Consider the following 17,179-nt stretch of genomic DNA (forward strand, 5'->3'; position numbering starts at 1 on the left):
AAACATTTCAAAAACTGTCCACGCGGTACTTTCAACAATATGAACTGTAAATAAACATTTTTGTAATACTGCATGCTTGAAGTTCCCGATTTACATAGTTGGAAATGATTATCGTCAAATATCAGATTTTTTAAATTTATTTATTTGATAAGGCTCAATCGAATTAACTTTACAGAGCCGATAATTCTTATTTACTATACAAAACATCGTAAAATTATAGTCAAAAGGTACAACACAATACATACTTTACATCCGCTGTCCAATAAGCCTCCTCCATCAGAACGGGATCCGCTTCAGGTGGTTTCATTGTATGGCAGTATCGCCAAAGAGGGGCAGAGCCCTTCAATTGACAATGCTATGGACACAAAACGTGGTCAGCACTCACACATTCATCACGAAACAGTTGCTTTCCAAAGTCGACGTGAAAAGACGTGTCTAAATATAAAATCCCAAAACCTAACAGTTCTGAGTCATATTTCGCTGGCTTTTAACAACACAGATTTCCCGATTCCGTGATAAACATTACGTTCATAATAATTTCTCAGTATTGCAGACCATCCCCAGCTTATCTACCAAAGCGACAGAGAGTCGATACGTAAATTTATGAGAACACTCCCTAGCCCCCTCCCCTTCCCACGCAAACCATTCCGTTTTCCACGGTAGGACCTCATCGATGTCAACGTTGACTACAACGACGACGACAATCAACCGACAGGCAAGCGATGTTCAGCGCTTCAGTTATGTTTATGATTTATTCCAAGCCGGCATCGAGACGAACGAGTGAGAGCGTGCATCCCAACCAACCAGCCAGCCAGCCCTCCCCCCAATCGGTTCGGCCGAGCAAATCGTATAGCATCAAGCAGCCAGCGTGAGCAAAATTATTTAAATCACTTGACATAATTTATTCCGAGCACGCTATCACTTAAACGAAACGATACAGCAGTAGCACTAGCAGCATATCTGGCTGAAGAGCAGTCAAGTTGATTTTAATGAGATGATGGCTCATCGCTGTTGCTGATTTGTCGTCGATGTTGTGTTGTTTGCTCTATGCGCTTTTAAACGTCCTCGCCAGGACTTTAAGATTGATGCGAGGTTATCGCTTTTCCATCCGGAAATACGTTATTTGGTCGTGGGATAAGAACCGAACAAAAGAAGGATCCATGACACAGGTAGACACGACCCGAATGCGGGATTAATTAGTCTCGTGTCTACCGGCTATCGGATGTCAACGAAAGAAGTAGGTATCCCAAAAGTTTTTCCATTAACAGATCACGCTGTGGAAACAGCAAGCAGCTTTTCTCGCCAGCTAAGAATACACATGAGCTGATGGATGGCTTCGCTCGACGACGTGTAGGTGCGGTGTTGTAGTCTCAGCGACGTAATCGAGTTTGTTTTTTCTTCTACCGGAACGGCGACGACCAGAAGCAAACGAATCTAATTTGTGCAAAAGTCGAGGGGATAATCAATTTAGGCTAGGTTCGTGATGAGGTTTATGTCCTTTTGTTGCGTGGTGCCTATAAACGATATTAGGAGGAACCTTCAAAGTCTCAGGGTCATACACCACATTGATCCCAAGCATTTAATAATTAAAAGTGATTTGCTACACAACAAGGCAATAAGTTATAATAGAATGTGACTTGCGAATTAAACGCACGATCTGCAACTACAAAGTGCATCCTTCCAAGGTGTTGCAAGTTTTATTTAGGTTTTAAAGCATTCTTGAAGACCAAATAATGGTCTACAATATTCGATTTTTTTGACATCCATCCTAGATAGATTTCCTATTTGTACTTACAGGAAATTTTCCCAGCTACAACTTTGCAGAAGATCACTTTTCAAAGCATGACCCACATAGTAATGGATCAAAATCATTTGGGTCTATTTCGGATTTGAATTAACGGATTTGAAAACGGTTTTCGCTCAAGTGCATACTATTTAGTATATTTTAAGAAAAAATACGAAACGAATTATTGGTCACGGTTTTGAAGGAATTCTCGAACTTTTTACTTAATACAACCCATCAATCGGCGTACAACGGTCTCGTCCACTGTTTTGGCGATTCTATCCCACCATATTTTATCTGAGCTGCCGTTTTGATGATTGTACCTTTCACATTCAGCTTCCTCTTTATAATTGCCCAGTAGTTTTCAATGGACCTGAACTGGACGAATTGACGATTTTCGGAACAAACCGGCCTCCGTTGTCATTGTACCATTGTTTTACTTCCCGGCTGTAGTGAAAACTCGCAAGATCCGGGCAGTGACGAAAACCTTTGTCTTCCGGCCGCTGCTGCAAATTCTCCGTCAGATCATATATTCACGTGAGAATTTATCAGCAAAAAAAAATTTGAATCTGCCAGGGACACCTCCTCGAGCCTTCGCTTTTTTCAAATTTTGGTCCTGGAAGCTGTCCGAAGTCGGGTTTTAAATAGGTTTCATCATCCATAAGTATGCACCCACCGGACTTGGTCAGCAGGTTGTCATACAGCTTTCGAGCACGGATAGCTACGGTATTCTGCTTGAGTGCTCGATATGGTTGCCTACTGGTGCGATATGCCCGTAAGCCTTCGTGGTAGCAAATTCACTGCACTGACAGACGGCATCATATTTTTTACTCAAATCGATCAAAGTAGTCGATCGCGTTCAGAAATAACGTCAAATGAAACTTGAAACAAGAAATAAATATTGTGCACAAACACCTGGAAAATCCGGAGTGGTCCGGTTCCAAGCTGGCTAAAGTGCTGAAGTTGACGAAAACAACAGTTTGTCGAGTGCTCAAAACCTACAAGGAAACCCTGAGTGTGGAAAGGAATCAGCAGACCTATGAAAAAACTGAAACCAGGGATCGTCAACTGCGCATTGAGGTGTTGAGGTGCGTTAAAGCCAACTTTCAAACGATGCGGAACATCCTTGCCAGGTAAGGATACAAGTCATACAAAGCCAGTAAACATCCGAACCGGCACATGAAGCCGAATTCCATGACCAAAAAGCGTGCAAGGCTCTTGTTAGACCGTGTTTTGACGAAACACAAGGGCTGCACTTTGATCGATGACGAAACATACGTCAAACTCAATTTTAAGTAGCTTCCCGATTTTGTCCCCAAGCTTTTGAATCCTCCGAATTGCCAGGAATTTCGACCTTTCGAAAATACTGGGCAATTTCAAAGCTGCGAGTTCGACGAAGCGGCGGTCAAGGACATCCAGCAAATGCGGACAAAATGGAAGAAATGTGCTGATTCCGTGTCCGTTTCCATTTTGCGGGCGCTGATGGGCTCCATCAATAGGAAGGTTAGAGATTTCGTTCGAACTGGATAAATGTAACCATCTTATGCTGTAACAGTAAAGTTTTAATAAAATTACTGTAAATAAACCATTAATGGACTTTTTAAACTTATTAAATAACAGGTCTTCTTGTCCAATTTACATAGATTTATCGATACCGGGCCATTTGAAAAAAAATTGTGTGGGTATTTGTTAGTGAATCTTTGCCTGCTCTGTAAAATCTCCATTTGTTTACATTTTGCTAGTTTCGTCCTTATCACACCAGCCTGAAAATAATGGGCTGGGATTTTTTTTTTTTTACGTAGGACTACGTCTTTGATTTCTATATGGGGGTACACTTTGTGAAAACCGAAATTGGAACATGTAACAAATTAAGAAAGATTTTGAACGTTAATAACTCAGCTGCCCCTGGTCCAATTTCAATAATGTTATCACCAATCGATCAGATATATGGCTACGCATCGATAACAATGCTTCCGAATGTTGATTTTCTACAAGAAACTATTGAAAAATTGGTTAATGTCCAGCATTGTCCAAAAGCGTCGAATTAACTAACAAATCCACCAATTACCTACATGTATGTATATGCTGCTTCCCCAGCACAGTCGTCAGAGAGTAGTAAGTAGACGAAACAAGTCGAAGTGGCATTCGCCTCCGATCCTTGGGCGCGTGCGAGTAGGGAGGATGGAATTGCGTAATATTTTGCACACTCATCGCCATACTCAGAACCACACGCTCCCAACGCAGCAGCAGTAGCAGCAGTAGTAGCAGCAGTAGCAGTGCTTTTGGCGTATGGCGTTGAAAAGTGTTCTCCAGTAACAACGAAAGGCTGCCTGCAAGCAGCGAGCTGCAGAGCCCACATAAGCAACCATCAAAGGAGGAAGAAGCTGCACCGCTATGCTATGGATCGGAATCAGTAGCTCTTCGTGAGTCGCTGCGGGTCGGTCATCTATGCCAAGCGTGTCACCCTCGCTCCAAACGACATACAGCTCGACAGCCTCATCCGTGTTGAACACCCAGCTTAGAATTACTCAACCATTACTACAAAACGGTCCTTTTCAGGGCCACCAAACATTTGTTAAAGAGTATTATTTGGACATTGGTCAAGGTCATCAGTTCCCACAAGCAGCTAGCTATCAAGGTTCAACCTGTCTATAGAAGATGTGGAATTGTAGGCCTGAATATATTGGTGCAATTAGTTTTTCCTCGGCTTTCATTCTGCACGATTCGTTTCTTTCGTTTAATCAATCACCCTTGTAGTGACGTCAAAAAGATTGTTTCAATCGGTGCTTACATATGAAATTTAATGAGGATTACAGATTTTTTTTGTATGTTACCAAAATTTACGAATGGTTTCTTCTTCTTTTCCTTTATTTAACGTCGGTCTCTGTTCCGCAATCTAGTGCCAATCACCGACGGACATCGATTGCCATCCATTGACGGCAATCAAATGTGCAGGAAGGCAGCTTCCACACCTGCGTAGGATATCGCACCCATTCATCAACACACATGGGCCGGGACCAACGGCTTTACTTCCCTTCCGAAGGAAGACGTGGCCAGAGATTTTTATGCCTCAGAAAAATCCCACCGACCTCGACTGGGATTGACCCATTGGGGCGAGAAAGCAGTCACGCTTACCACTACACCACCGGCGCCGCCTTTATGAATGGTTTGTCACTAAATGTTGAGATAATTTATTGATTATTGCATTACTATACTGTATACCATGAAAAAGCAGCCTGTTTGTGAGGTTTTGCCTGTTTTCAAGTAAGGAGTTATCATAAAAAACAAATCGCCAGCTGGTATTTCCGGGTGACTTAACAAATAAATAAAATCAAACAAAATCATCATGCAGAACTAGCTAGGATTTGTTTTACTTCATATTTCACAAAATTGCTTTCGAGTGTTAAGACATCATCTCCCGCAAAGTTTACATTTTTCCCTCTACCAACATCAGGGCTAGATAGATCTCCACAGGATCTATATCCACGCAATTTCAAAAAACCAAAATGCACAGCATTACGAAAAGAGGTCAGGTTTCGATCAATAGCAGATAAATTTTAATTCTAAACAAGCAAAACGATTGGAAATTTATCTACCAATCTGCTAAAATGAACACTTAGGTGTTTTTAAACAGGTTACTATTGAAAAATACCAAATGTCCAACTGTTGCAATGGTGATCAAAATTATCACCGAATGTCTGAAAACAGCGCATTCCCTAACACAGACTTAAAAATCGAATTCGATGCGGTCCCATTGAACGGTGCTCATTCAATCACCGTAAGTGGTGGTGTCCAGTCCAGCAGCAGCAGCAGGAGTGCTTTCAACAACAACAACAACGAAAGGCTGCCTGCAAGCAGCGACCTGCAGAGCTCATATGAGCAACCATAGAGAATGAGGAAGAAGTCCCACCGCTAGGCTAGGATCGGAATCAGTAGCTAGTCGTGCTCAGCTCAGCATTACTCAACCATCACTACAAAACGGTCCTTTTAAGGACCACCATAAATATGTTAAGAGCATTATTTGGACATTTGTCAAGGTCATCAGTTCCCGCAAGCAGCTAGCTAACAAGGTTCAACCTGGTCTCTATAGAAGGTGTGGAATTGTAGGCCCGCATGTATTGGTGAGATTAATCATCGTCCAACCATTTTCCAGAATATGCTGATAGGAAGTGTTATAGAATTTGAGAGAAGTGGGAATAATTCGCTTTGGGTGTATATTCAGTCCCCGGAAAGCCAATAAAATCAAATTTGTGATACCAAATGCACATAACTTAAAAATTCATAAATAACAAAAAAAATCACAACGGCGCCGGTGGTGTGGTGGTAAGCGTGATTACCTCTCACCCCAGCAGGCCTGGGTTCAATCCCAGTCGGCGCCGCCGGGATGTTCTGAGGCATAACATCTCTGATCACGCCTTCCTTCGGATGGGAAGTAAAGCCATTGATCCCCGGTTCATGAGTTGATGGGTCGATAGGTAGGGTTCAGGTGTTGGAGCTGCTTTCCTGGCACGTCGGTAGCATTGGTGCTCAGCACGGAAAACAAGATCGACGGAAAAAACAAACCAAAGGAAAAAAAAAAATTCAAAATACACCTTTTAAAGTCGGGTAGATGAATCGAAAACACTCAAGTTGACAGTCCCTTGGATTCTCTTCATCAACTTTCTCTTTGAAATAAATACTACAAATTTGATACGCTTACAAATAAAAAAACGGAAAGAGTTAAGATAATTGATGATCGATCAATTAAAAGAACTAAATGTTCACATTTGTTCCGTCCACTAGCGGTCCTACGTCAAGCTTCCGTTCGTGCCCCTAGGCACAGACCCTTCTACTTTTTTCCAAAAACAAGGTGACTCCTAAAAAACAGGGCTGGTAGCGAGTCACTTTTTAGTGACTTGGTCACTTTTTTCAAGCCAGTCACTAAAAAGTCTCTTTTTTAAGGCCAAGTCACTAAAGTCACTTTTTCTTGTAAATAGTCACTATTTTCAACTCTTTTAGTGTGAATTTATTTTAATATTTATTGATCATTATTTGCTTTGTGACGTTTCATCGTCTTTCTCTATCTACAGGGTGTCTACTCATCTTTCTAAATAAAAATACCTGAGTTTTCCAGAACTTTAACGGATAAATTCCAGGCTTATATAATAATTCGTTAAAAATATGTTTTTTTGTAGATCAAAACAATAGCAATTTACCCAAACGTTTTTAAGACATTGTTATCAGTTTTACAGAAACAGCTTTACAATCAAATCCATTGAATGTTGAAGTTTAACACTTAATTAATTTCTCACTTTATAAAGTTAAAAAAAAAACTTAATTAATTTGAGTAAGTCCAAGATCTAAAATTATTCAATTTCTTCAAGTTTCGCATTCCATGTACAAGTTCAAGATATTGAAAATTTTCAAAGTGCCAGAATCATGGAAAAAATAAATTATATATTTCAAGTTCGTAATTAAATTTATGAAAGATTAGAGATCTTCAATGCAGTCCCATTAACTTACTTCACAACAATGGTAAGAACTTAGGAGAAGTTCTGAGCAATGAAAAGAAATGCTGAGAATTTCAGTGAAGCTCCATAAACAAACTGCGGGAACATAAGGGAAGTTAATACGCTGAAAATATGGGGAACTTACTGGAAACTTTAAGAACCTCAAAGCGGTTCTTTTAGGATCCGAAAATGTCCAGGAACTTTTATGAAGTGCCTAGAATTTCAGAGAACTTCACAGCTGTCAATTAATTAATTAATTTATCTTTATTAGGGAGGCTTTCAACCTTGGGCTGGTTCGCCTCCACACAGCTGTCAAGTGAACTTGAGGAATACAGAAAACATGAGGGGTATTGTGCAAATTTTTATGAAGGTCTAAGTACTCAGGGTTGTACAGAGGCTTTCAGAGAAATTATGAAAACTTTAGAAATCCAGAGAACTTCTAATACATTTAGATATTTTTAGATGGTTTCATGATATTCAGCGAAGTTCCGAATACTTTGAGGACGATCAGATAGCTTCAGAATAATCCCATTAACTTAAGCAAATTTGAAGCGATTTACGGAGTTTCGTGGAGGTATGGGGTATTCTAAGAATTATATGATTGATCCGAAAACGTCAGAAGCGTCAGGGAATTATGAATATATATCAGTAAATTTGAAGGAATATCAAACAAATTTAGAGATCTTCAGGTAAGCATAGATAAGTTCAGGAAAAATTGTAATACTTAAGGAAAATTGTCGAAACTTCAATGCAAATAATTTAATTTCAGTAAAGTTGAGGGTTCTTACAAAATACTGATATATTCGGGGCAGTCTAGAGAACTTTGAGGAAATTCAATAATCTTCTAGACATGTTGAATGCCACCAGGAAAGTTTAGACTATTGAAAAAGTTTTAAATTAATGCCAATAATTTACGGGAAGTTTCGAGAACTTCAGAAAACAATGGTTACTTCAGAGAAAATCATAGAACTATATTAATTATGTCGTTCTAAGTCCATGGAAATTGTGGGAGCACAAAACTTCCAGAAATTAAAAGAAAAACTTTTATAGCTTCACAGAAGGACAGTGATCTTCAGAAACATTTCGAGAACTTCATAGAAATCTATGGAGCTTAAGGGGAGATCCATGAAATTTAGGAATTTTAATGCACATTAGCAAATCGCGGGAAAGATGTTTGTAAGCTCCGAAAATTGGAGGAAGTTCAGGGGGAGGTCAGTTCCCTTAAAACTAAAATTTGTGAAAATTTAAGCCAGTTCCCAGATTTTCAGATAACTTTAGATACGTTAAAAATTTAATTGAGCTCTTCCCATGAGGTTAGAAGTTCAGTGAAGCTTAAAATTTTTTAGGATGGTTCAATTAAATTCAGCGCAGTACAACAAGCTTCATGAACTGCAAAAGCCTCAGAGAAGTTTTGAGAATTTCAGAAAAGAACAGAGAACCTTAGAGCATTCCGTTCCGTTAACATTCGAGAAGTGACATAAATTTTAAAGAAGTTTAGATAACTTCAGCGAATTGTTAAACCTTAACAAGGGAGTTTCATTAACTTCAGGACAAATGTTGGAACTTTCAAGTAGTAGACCTCAGAATAGTCCATTCTGATTTCCATTGAAATATACCGCAACATTTCGATGAAGCTTCGAATTCAATTTTCTTCTAGTTTTCCTCGGAAATATCTTGAAATTCACCACAATAAGAAACCCTTCGGAATTTCAGATCCCTTTTTGAATCTCACTCCTTCCCTTGGAATTCTACTCACATTGAAATTCTCCTAAGAATTAATTGGCATTCCTTCTCACAATTTCTTAAGATTTCTTCTCATAATTTGTTTGGCAAACTTTCCTGAATTTATTTTCCGAGTTCCTTTGATTTATTTGTAATCCTCCTTTTAGTATTTTCAAAAATATTCCAAGGACTTATGTCCCGGATTCGTTTTCTCCCACAAACTCTATGAAATTATCCTCAAATGACCCTTGGAATTTTCTGAAGGAGTTGCTCCTCAGAAATTACTAAGAGTTTTCATTAAAATTTGCTTTCAATTTACTTGAAAATCTACTCAAAACTATCAGGCTTCGAAAAAATCTTAAATTCCTCAGAACTACCTTGAGAGCAGATTGCGTTTGATGTTTTCTGAAAGATTTTTTTTTTCCTAGAACTTCCTCGAAATGAGGTCCTAAGAAATTATAATAAAATTCCACAAGCTTTTAAAAATTTGCATGGAATTTGACTCCAGATTCTTGAAAATTTCTTCTGTTTTATCACTTTTAAGTCCAGAACTAGTTCAAATTTAAAATTTCTAGGAAATATGCATGTTCGGAAGCAACAAAAAACATTTCAAGCCTCTTTATTTTAATTTATTTGTTACTGTTCAAAGTGTGAATGAAATAAACGAGAAAAGTTAAACACTTGAATTTTAAAATTAATTACTTTTTTTTAAATATCCTTAGTAGTAAAATTATTAAATTCTTTGAGCCTTCCAGGTATTTTAAGGAAAAATCAAATTTCCTGAGGATTCCTGGTTTTCCAGGTTTTTTTTTAATTGTTAGACACCCTGACTAATACCGTGGGTTTGGTCATAAACTTTCTATTAAATCTTTTGCTTTAAAGGTTCATATCGTACGTAAGTGTTTATGAGATATTTATTGAATAAGTGAAACATTTATTTGGTGTGCCATCAAAACAACTACTTTTCTTCTCTTAGGTCACTTTTAGTCACTATTTTTACAACTATAAGTCACTATTTGGTCACTTATTTCTTCAACATGGTCACTTAAATCACTATTTTTGACAGCAGTGATCGCTACCAGCCCTGTAAAAAACCTCAAAATCTCAATTAGAGCCGTATTTACCGAGATAAATCGAGTTAAAGATTTTTGTACTGGCCAGCCTGAAAATAATTGATTGAGGCATTTTTTTTTGAAAAAAAAACAGGTGACTCCTAAAAACCCTGCAAATCTCGGTTAGAGCCGTATTTACCGAGATAAATCGATTTAAAGATTTTTGTACTGGCCAGCCTGAAAATAATGGGTTGGGACATTTTATTTAAAAAAAAAGGTGACTCCTAAAAACCCTCCAAATCTTTTTTTTTTTTTTTTCCTTTGGTTTGGTTTTTTCCGTCGATCTTGTTTTCCGTGCTGAGCACCAATGCTACCGACGTGCCAGGAAGGCAGCTCCCACACCTGGACCCTACCTATCGACCCATCAACTCATGAACCGGGGACCAATGGCTTTACTTCCCATCCGAAGGAAGGCGTGATCAGAGATGTTATGCCTCAGAACATCCCGGCGGCACCGATTAGGATTGAACCCAGGCCTGCTGGGGTGAGAGGTAATCACGCTTACCACTACACCACCGGCACCGTTGCTCCAAATATTGATTAGAGCCGTATTTACCGAGATAAATCGATTTAAAGATTTTTGTACTCGCCAGCCTGAAAATAATGGGTTGGGACATTTTACTTTTTAAAAAAAATTGATTAGAGCCGTATTTACGGAGATAAATCGATTTTAAGATTTTTGTACTCGCCAGCCTGAAAATAATGGATTGGGATATTTTTTTTCGAAAATAAAGGTGACTCCTAAAAACCCTCCAAATCTCGATTAGAGCCATACTTACCGAGATAAATCGATTTAAAGATTTTTGTACTCGCCAACCTGGAAATAATGGGTCGGGGTCGATTGAAAGATTGTTATTAACCCTAAGCTTGAAAAGAATGGGTTGGGGCATTTTTCTTTCGAAAAAAATTTGTGACGCCTAAAAACCCTCCAAATCTCGCTTAGAGCCGTATTACCTTTGTTACTTTAGATGTCCATGGAATTATTCTCCGGATTCATTTTCTCCCTGAAACTTTTTGAAATCATTTTCAGAATTCTTTGGGAATAAACTTCAGAAAATGTCTACGCAGAGGAGGGGGGGGGGGGATGTGGGTCAAGAATCCAAAAAGCTGTCTACGTGGTTAATGAACAGCCCCGAAATAGTTTCTTGAACATTTCTTCAAGAAAAATTACTTCTTAAGACAGAATTAAAAAAAAAACAGTTTCATATTTTAATTTTATGAAAAATATCCATATTCCAGAACCTAAAAAAAAAGCAATTCAAACCTCTAAATCTTGAAAAAAAAAATTGGTACTAACGATAAATCCACTCAGAATCTTGTTCAATGAGTGAAAGAAAATAACGAGGAAATTGAATGTTTGGATAGCAAAATATATTATATTCTGGAAGAGATGAACCAGCCTATGGCTGAAAGTCTCGCCAATAAAGATAACCTAACCTTACCTGTATTATATTATTACTTAGAGAATTTGAATATTTCTTGAGTAATGATTGATTTCCCTTAGAATTCCAGGTTTTTCCAAGAAAAAATAAATTCTCTGAGGATACCCGGTTTTCTAGGTATTAGACACCCTTAGTATATAGAATTATTATTATTGTTATTTTTTTCTGCCTCTTCCTAACATGAGACGGAATAATTATTGGCGATTTGAGTTCAATATGGAATAGGCCTATTTATCCTTCTATTATTTGCTTGTTATTCTCTTTTTCAAACCATTAAATTTTCTCGCAAGCGTTACGAAATTTTTCGGAATTTGACCTAAAGACTATTCGGCCTACTAACGGTTCGGCTGGATGGCCATTGGGCCAGTCGGCCTAATAACCCAGCATTCACCCTGAGCATTCAATATAACCTGTTTGATGTATCTCCTGGTATAAATTAAAGGTACGGACCATTTCCCCGAAACACCAGGAACATCTTCTGATGTTGACAATGGGCCCAGGGTACTCAAAATGATCACCAGTTATCATGTTTTTAATGTTCCTGTTATCTTAACATCAACATCGCAGAATTCAAAAGCTCTTTGATAGATCGAGTTATAGAATCAAAATAACACTACATGAACGAACATCGACCCAATGAGCCATCGACTTGTAGAAATATCGACTTATGGAGAGTACGATACAATGGAAAATGAATCCATCGAGCTATAGAAAATATCGAGTTATAGAATATTGAGTTGTTGAGAGTTGACTGCATTTAATCATCATGCTTTGAAAGATCTCGTCACCTTCCCAAGTGAATGCAGATTTGACCTTCCTACAAGCAGAAACGTCTTCCCCGTGAAGCTGGGTTTAGACAGGGCAAGTCAACTGATCAAGTCAGTTGAATTCAACTGACTTGAACGCGAATTGAACGTGTAAACCATGCCATTCAACTGACTTGATCAACTCACTTGAATTGAAAAAAGTTGAATCAGGCTCAACTTTTCAAGTCAATTGAATTCAACTGAGTTGATCATTTGTCTTGCCTCGTCTAAACCAAGCTTAAGGATATTGAGTTCAACATCCGTCGTCATTAGCCACGACTGTCAAGCTGAATTTCGCTGAATTCAACTGACTTGATCAATTGACTTGCCCTGTCTAAACCCAGCTTTACCCTCGCACTCACTTATTTGTTGTATTTTGCAGCAGCCATAAGGGACTATTCATTAACTACGTAGACGGTTTTTTAGGATTCTTGCCCCCTCCCCCCTCCTAAGTAGACAATTGTCCATACACAGTTTTTAAAATTTGTATAAGCCGTAGATAATTGCCAACCCCTCCCCCCTAAACTCTCTACGTAGTTAATGAACAGCCCCTAACGGGCAACAACCATATTTCTAAATTTCAGAAGCTTATTGCTTTTCCACCCAGGCACACCTCACTTCCCAAAACAATATTTCATTTACCTTCCCATAATGGCTCTCCCTTTCAAACACATTCATCCCTTTTTGCCCAGCTTCCAATAAGGATTGCGAATCAATAAAATGTTGACGAACTAACTTCCACCATTGCACTTTTCGTAGGAGGAAACAAGCAGAATTCCAGCAGAAAAAAAATTTGACCCCATTTCACTTTCTTATCATTTAATAAGATCATTCAAATCGCACTCACATCCAAACTAACGTGGCAAAAAAATATGGGTCACATTCTGCACTGGCTGTGAAAATCCCCTCGCAATGAAAAAAAAATTACCCAGTTTGAGGAGACCAATTGGGACAATTGTTTTATCGCGTCGCCCCGTCGTCGTTACGTTCATCTCGTCGTCGAAACGGAAATAGCAATGTACCATGAACTGCACTAACCTGTCGTCAATCTCCAAAGTTGGCAACGGGGGCAACGGCAGATCCATCCCAGCTGCAATCGACGGGATCGGGTGGTCGCCGAGCTCTGGCATCGGCGGTGGAACCGGCCCCATTTCCTCCATGTCATCGTCCAGATCTTCCGGATCTTCGGGGATGATGGCCGTTCCGGAGTGGCTGGTACCGCAGGCCGACAGGACCGTCACGTCCGGTAGGCTGGCCGTGGTGCTACTGGCAGTGATGGGAGCCAGGGTGCTCGGAGTGGTAACAGTTTGGGGGTGGGACGCACCCCCGGAGGCTTGCGTGACTACATCTTCGATGTCCGAATCGATGCCCTGGGCAAAGTCCATGTAGAACGAGTCGCGGGAATCGCTCGATCCACGACGGAGCTTCAACGATAGATCCGGGGAACTGTCCATTTTCAAATCGTGGATTTCACTGCACAGAAGGGGAAAAGCACTTTCACTCCAGTCGACTCCAGTTCGTGATGGTGGGTGTAGTGACGGTACGTTTCCGGATTCGGTGAATGAATCGAGTCACACTCGGACAGTAAGGACCAACACTGTGCTGCTGCTAGAAGGAAACTGTGCACGCATGGCGGTGCGGTTGAAGTGGGATCTTGTGGGACTTTTTTTTCTGATGGTAGGTGGGGTTGAATCTTATCAATGGTGACAGGAACTTTGAAGGAAATCGTTTCAAGGTCTCTTAAGACATGCTGGAAATTCCTAAGAGGATTTTGATCGCATTTTTTAAGGAATTTCCTGATGGAAATTCTCTAAAGAAATTCTTCCACACATTTCCAGAAGAAAATTCTCGCACAATTTTTGAAGGAAATAACTGAAAATTTCTTAAGGGAGATTCCTTTTTTATTTTTTTAATGCAAATTCCTTAGAAATTTCTAAAGGGAATACCATCAAAAATTCTTAAGGAAATCCATACTGAAGTTCTAAGGGGATTCCTTAAAAAAATGACAGCATTCCCTTAAGATGCCATTTACTATGCTACGATGTCGGAAAATGCTAGCCCAGTTTATTTCAACGCACTTTTGTTTTTTTACATAAAATGACGCGAGCTTTTTGCAATTTTAAACCATGCATCGAAAAAACTGAGCTTGCATTTTTCGAAAATGTATCAAAGTAATTTGCACCTTGGTGAAAGTGACCTAGGGAGGTATTGAAAAATTTCAAACATTGTTTTCTCTGAGATATCACTTAAGATTGGAAAAAAGTCTCGTCGTTGTGTGCGAAATAATAAATAGAAAACCTCGACGAGAGCTTTTTGCAATCTGAAGAGATTATTATTATTGTTATTATTATTCTTAATTGTCCCACAGAAAACCATGTTTGACATTTTTATTTACTTACTAGGTCACTTTCACCTAAAGGAATGTAGTAAATTCCTCCGGAATTGTGAAGGAATTTTCTTAAAGGATTCACTTCAGAAATAAGACTTCTGAAAAAATTCTCTTCAGAAATCGTGAGACAACTCCTCTCAGGTAATTGGATGGAGTTCCCTTCATGGTTTATAAAGGAATTTTCACCAGGCAGTAATTGTTAAGGAATTGTCAAAAAATCCACATCAAGAATTCATCCCAGGAATTCACACCAGGAATTTGATGAAATTTCACTGAGAAATACTGCTGAATGCTGATAATCATAGGAATTCTCACTTAAGTAATGCCTTCAAAATTGCCACCAGAAACTCCAAAGGAACACATTTCAGGAATTCTGACGGAATTCTCTTCCGGTTTAATGAAGAAATTTTGACGTAATTTTTCCCCAAGCTAAATTCCTTCCTACGCAAAACAAAAAAAAATCCCACAACATCTTACTTCGTACATGGCGTGCAAAATCCGAGTCCTTCCTCCTGTGGGAAAACGCTTGTGTGAGTCTTCACACTTTTCCTGTTATCACTGACGTCACAAATACATCGCTCTCGCGCTCCTTTCACTTCCTATAGTGTGCGCTGCTGTACTACTACGTACTGTTATCCTATTCCTTGGAGTTCAGAGCGCATTCATATCGTCATCGAACGCCGATACTACTCCGGGGACGGCGAGATCACTTTACTACGCTACCACCCTTTCTGGGGGCCACCGCCCTCTCTGCCACTTTCTCCCTCACTCTCTCACTCTCGCTTCCACTGCTCTCTTCACTTTCACTTAGGAAGCACTTTGGCGGGTTACAAGAGTTGCACTTAGTGTATTCCAACAGGACCTAAATTTTCCACTGCCCTGCGCCTAGCCAGCCTCCTCCAGCCAGCAGAATTCAATTTCCGGACTCGGAACAACTCACATACGCTTCGACGACACACATTCCGTCATACACAATTTTTTCTTCCACCCATCCGAGTGTCGGAGAAAAACTCAATTATGCAGCCGACAATTGCATTTTCCACCGAACAACATCCTGCAATCCAGTGCTCGGAGGCTTTTCAGCACAAACACAGCAGCTTCCCTCCAAACCAAACGACAGTAATCAGTCTCTTCCGCTCGTTCGCTCGCTGCTTCTAACTAGGATCTCCACTAACAGTAAATCAAAAATTACTGAGTCGAGGGGGGAAAACGAACGACACACTGCTTCTGCCCTGATATGCTCACACACTTGCTACTCGGAGCAGAACCACGGCGATACTGAGGCGGCGACGATTGACCCGTTTTCCAGCCTCTGATCAACAAACCGAATTCTCTCGTCACCTCAGGCTGCCAATATGTGGGGATCTCTCTCACATTCTCATTTTCGATTTCTCCGTTGGGAAGGATTTTTCCCCAAAAGCAAGGTGCCAAGAATTTTCACTACTCTGCGAAATTTTTTCGCAAAGTTGATGTCCTTTTTGGCGTGAGAGAGCGAGTGGGAGAGGGAGAGCTCGCACGCTCACTCGCAAAACATTGAGCACTGGACCAATAAATGGAGAGAAACTCTAAATATGTTACACCAGGAAGAAAGTGTATATGGGGATGGGGAATGGTGTTTATGTTGGTGCTATGTAGTGGTTCAATGCTCGATGATGACGATGACAGTTTTGTGTGAATGAACGAGGGTTGGCGGCAAGCAGAAAGAGAGCAAAAGAGCTGGAGAATGCGTAATTTTTATTACGCCTAAGGTGTGACTCATGTGAAAGGAGATGACAAAGATGGGACAATATTTGGACCAGGTAGAATGACTCATATTGGCTGAAGGACCTAGAGAATGATTGTTTCGCGTACTTGTCTTCAAAATAATCCTCATGCTATGCACGGAAAAGCACGTGATGCTTCTCGGTTGGTTTTGGCAGCAATTGTAATTCCAGAAACAGTCCCAAGTAACTAGAAAGCCCGACAATTCGCCTTTTTGCAGTACAGGATTCCTCCGACTAGCGTGATGGGTGGTACCGTCTATCCACCGCAATTTCTCGGCTGTCTTCCAACCAATTGAACTAATTTTCTGTAGGCGACAAGCTTATGGTTGATCCATACCATTAACAAGAACCTGCTGAATTGAATGGAGAACAGGCGACCCAACGAACATTGAAAGCTGAATAAGAGCTTATGCATGCAACAATATGATCCTTAAGCTACCTACCTGAGTACCTGATGGGCGACGACTCGTTGAATTCAAATCTGCGCCGAACGGTCTCGGTCCTGAGCCAACCGCTTCCAGTCACCCTGGACGTTCAAGGACCTAATGTCCTCCTCAACTGCACAAAGCCAACGCGTGCGTGGCCTTCCCCGAAGCTGACGTCCTCTTCCGGGTTCCCTGCTGAATATTGACTTCGCTTGACGCTCTTTCGACATTCATGTCACATGCCCAGC

At 40.0% G+C, this 17,179-nt stretch overlaps 1 protein-coding gene across 3 annotated transcripts in view; it reads right to left on the reverse strand.

Annotated features, from left to right (window-relative positions):
* OtopLc (Otopetrin-like c) overlaps nucleotides 1-15,980 on the reverse strand; it is a 62,841-nt gene extending 46,861 nt beyond the window's left edge. The window contains exons 1-2 of one of the 3 annotated variants that reach the window (XM_065235240.1): nucleotides 15,228-15,980; nucleotides 13,393-13,973 (exon numbers count right to left, since the gene is read on the reverse strand). In XM_065235240.1, coding sequence (XP_065091312.1) covers nucleotides 13,393-13,808 — 416 coding nt within the window. In that variant the 5' untranslated portion in view covers nucleotides 13,809-13,973; nucleotides 15,228-15,980. Of the gene's footprint in view, nucleotides 1-13,392; nucleotides 14,026-15,220 lie in introns of those variants that run through there. The other 2 variants (XM_065235239.1, XM_065235241.1) reach the window with 2 other exon arrangements.
* Nucleotides 15,981-17,179: the final 1,199 nt, after the last annotated feature.

This window comes from Ochlerotatus camptorhynchus, unplaced genomic scaffold, assembly GCF_037179485.1.
Source record: "Ochlerotatus camptorhynchus isolate MF236.1 unplaced genomic scaffold, CSIRO-AGI_Acam_v1.1 ptg000467l, whole genome shotgun sequence".
In the NCBI taxonomy this organism is placed as follows: Eukaryota; Metazoa; Arthropoda; class Insecta; order Diptera; family Culicidae; genus Ochlerotatus; species Ochlerotatus camptorhynchus.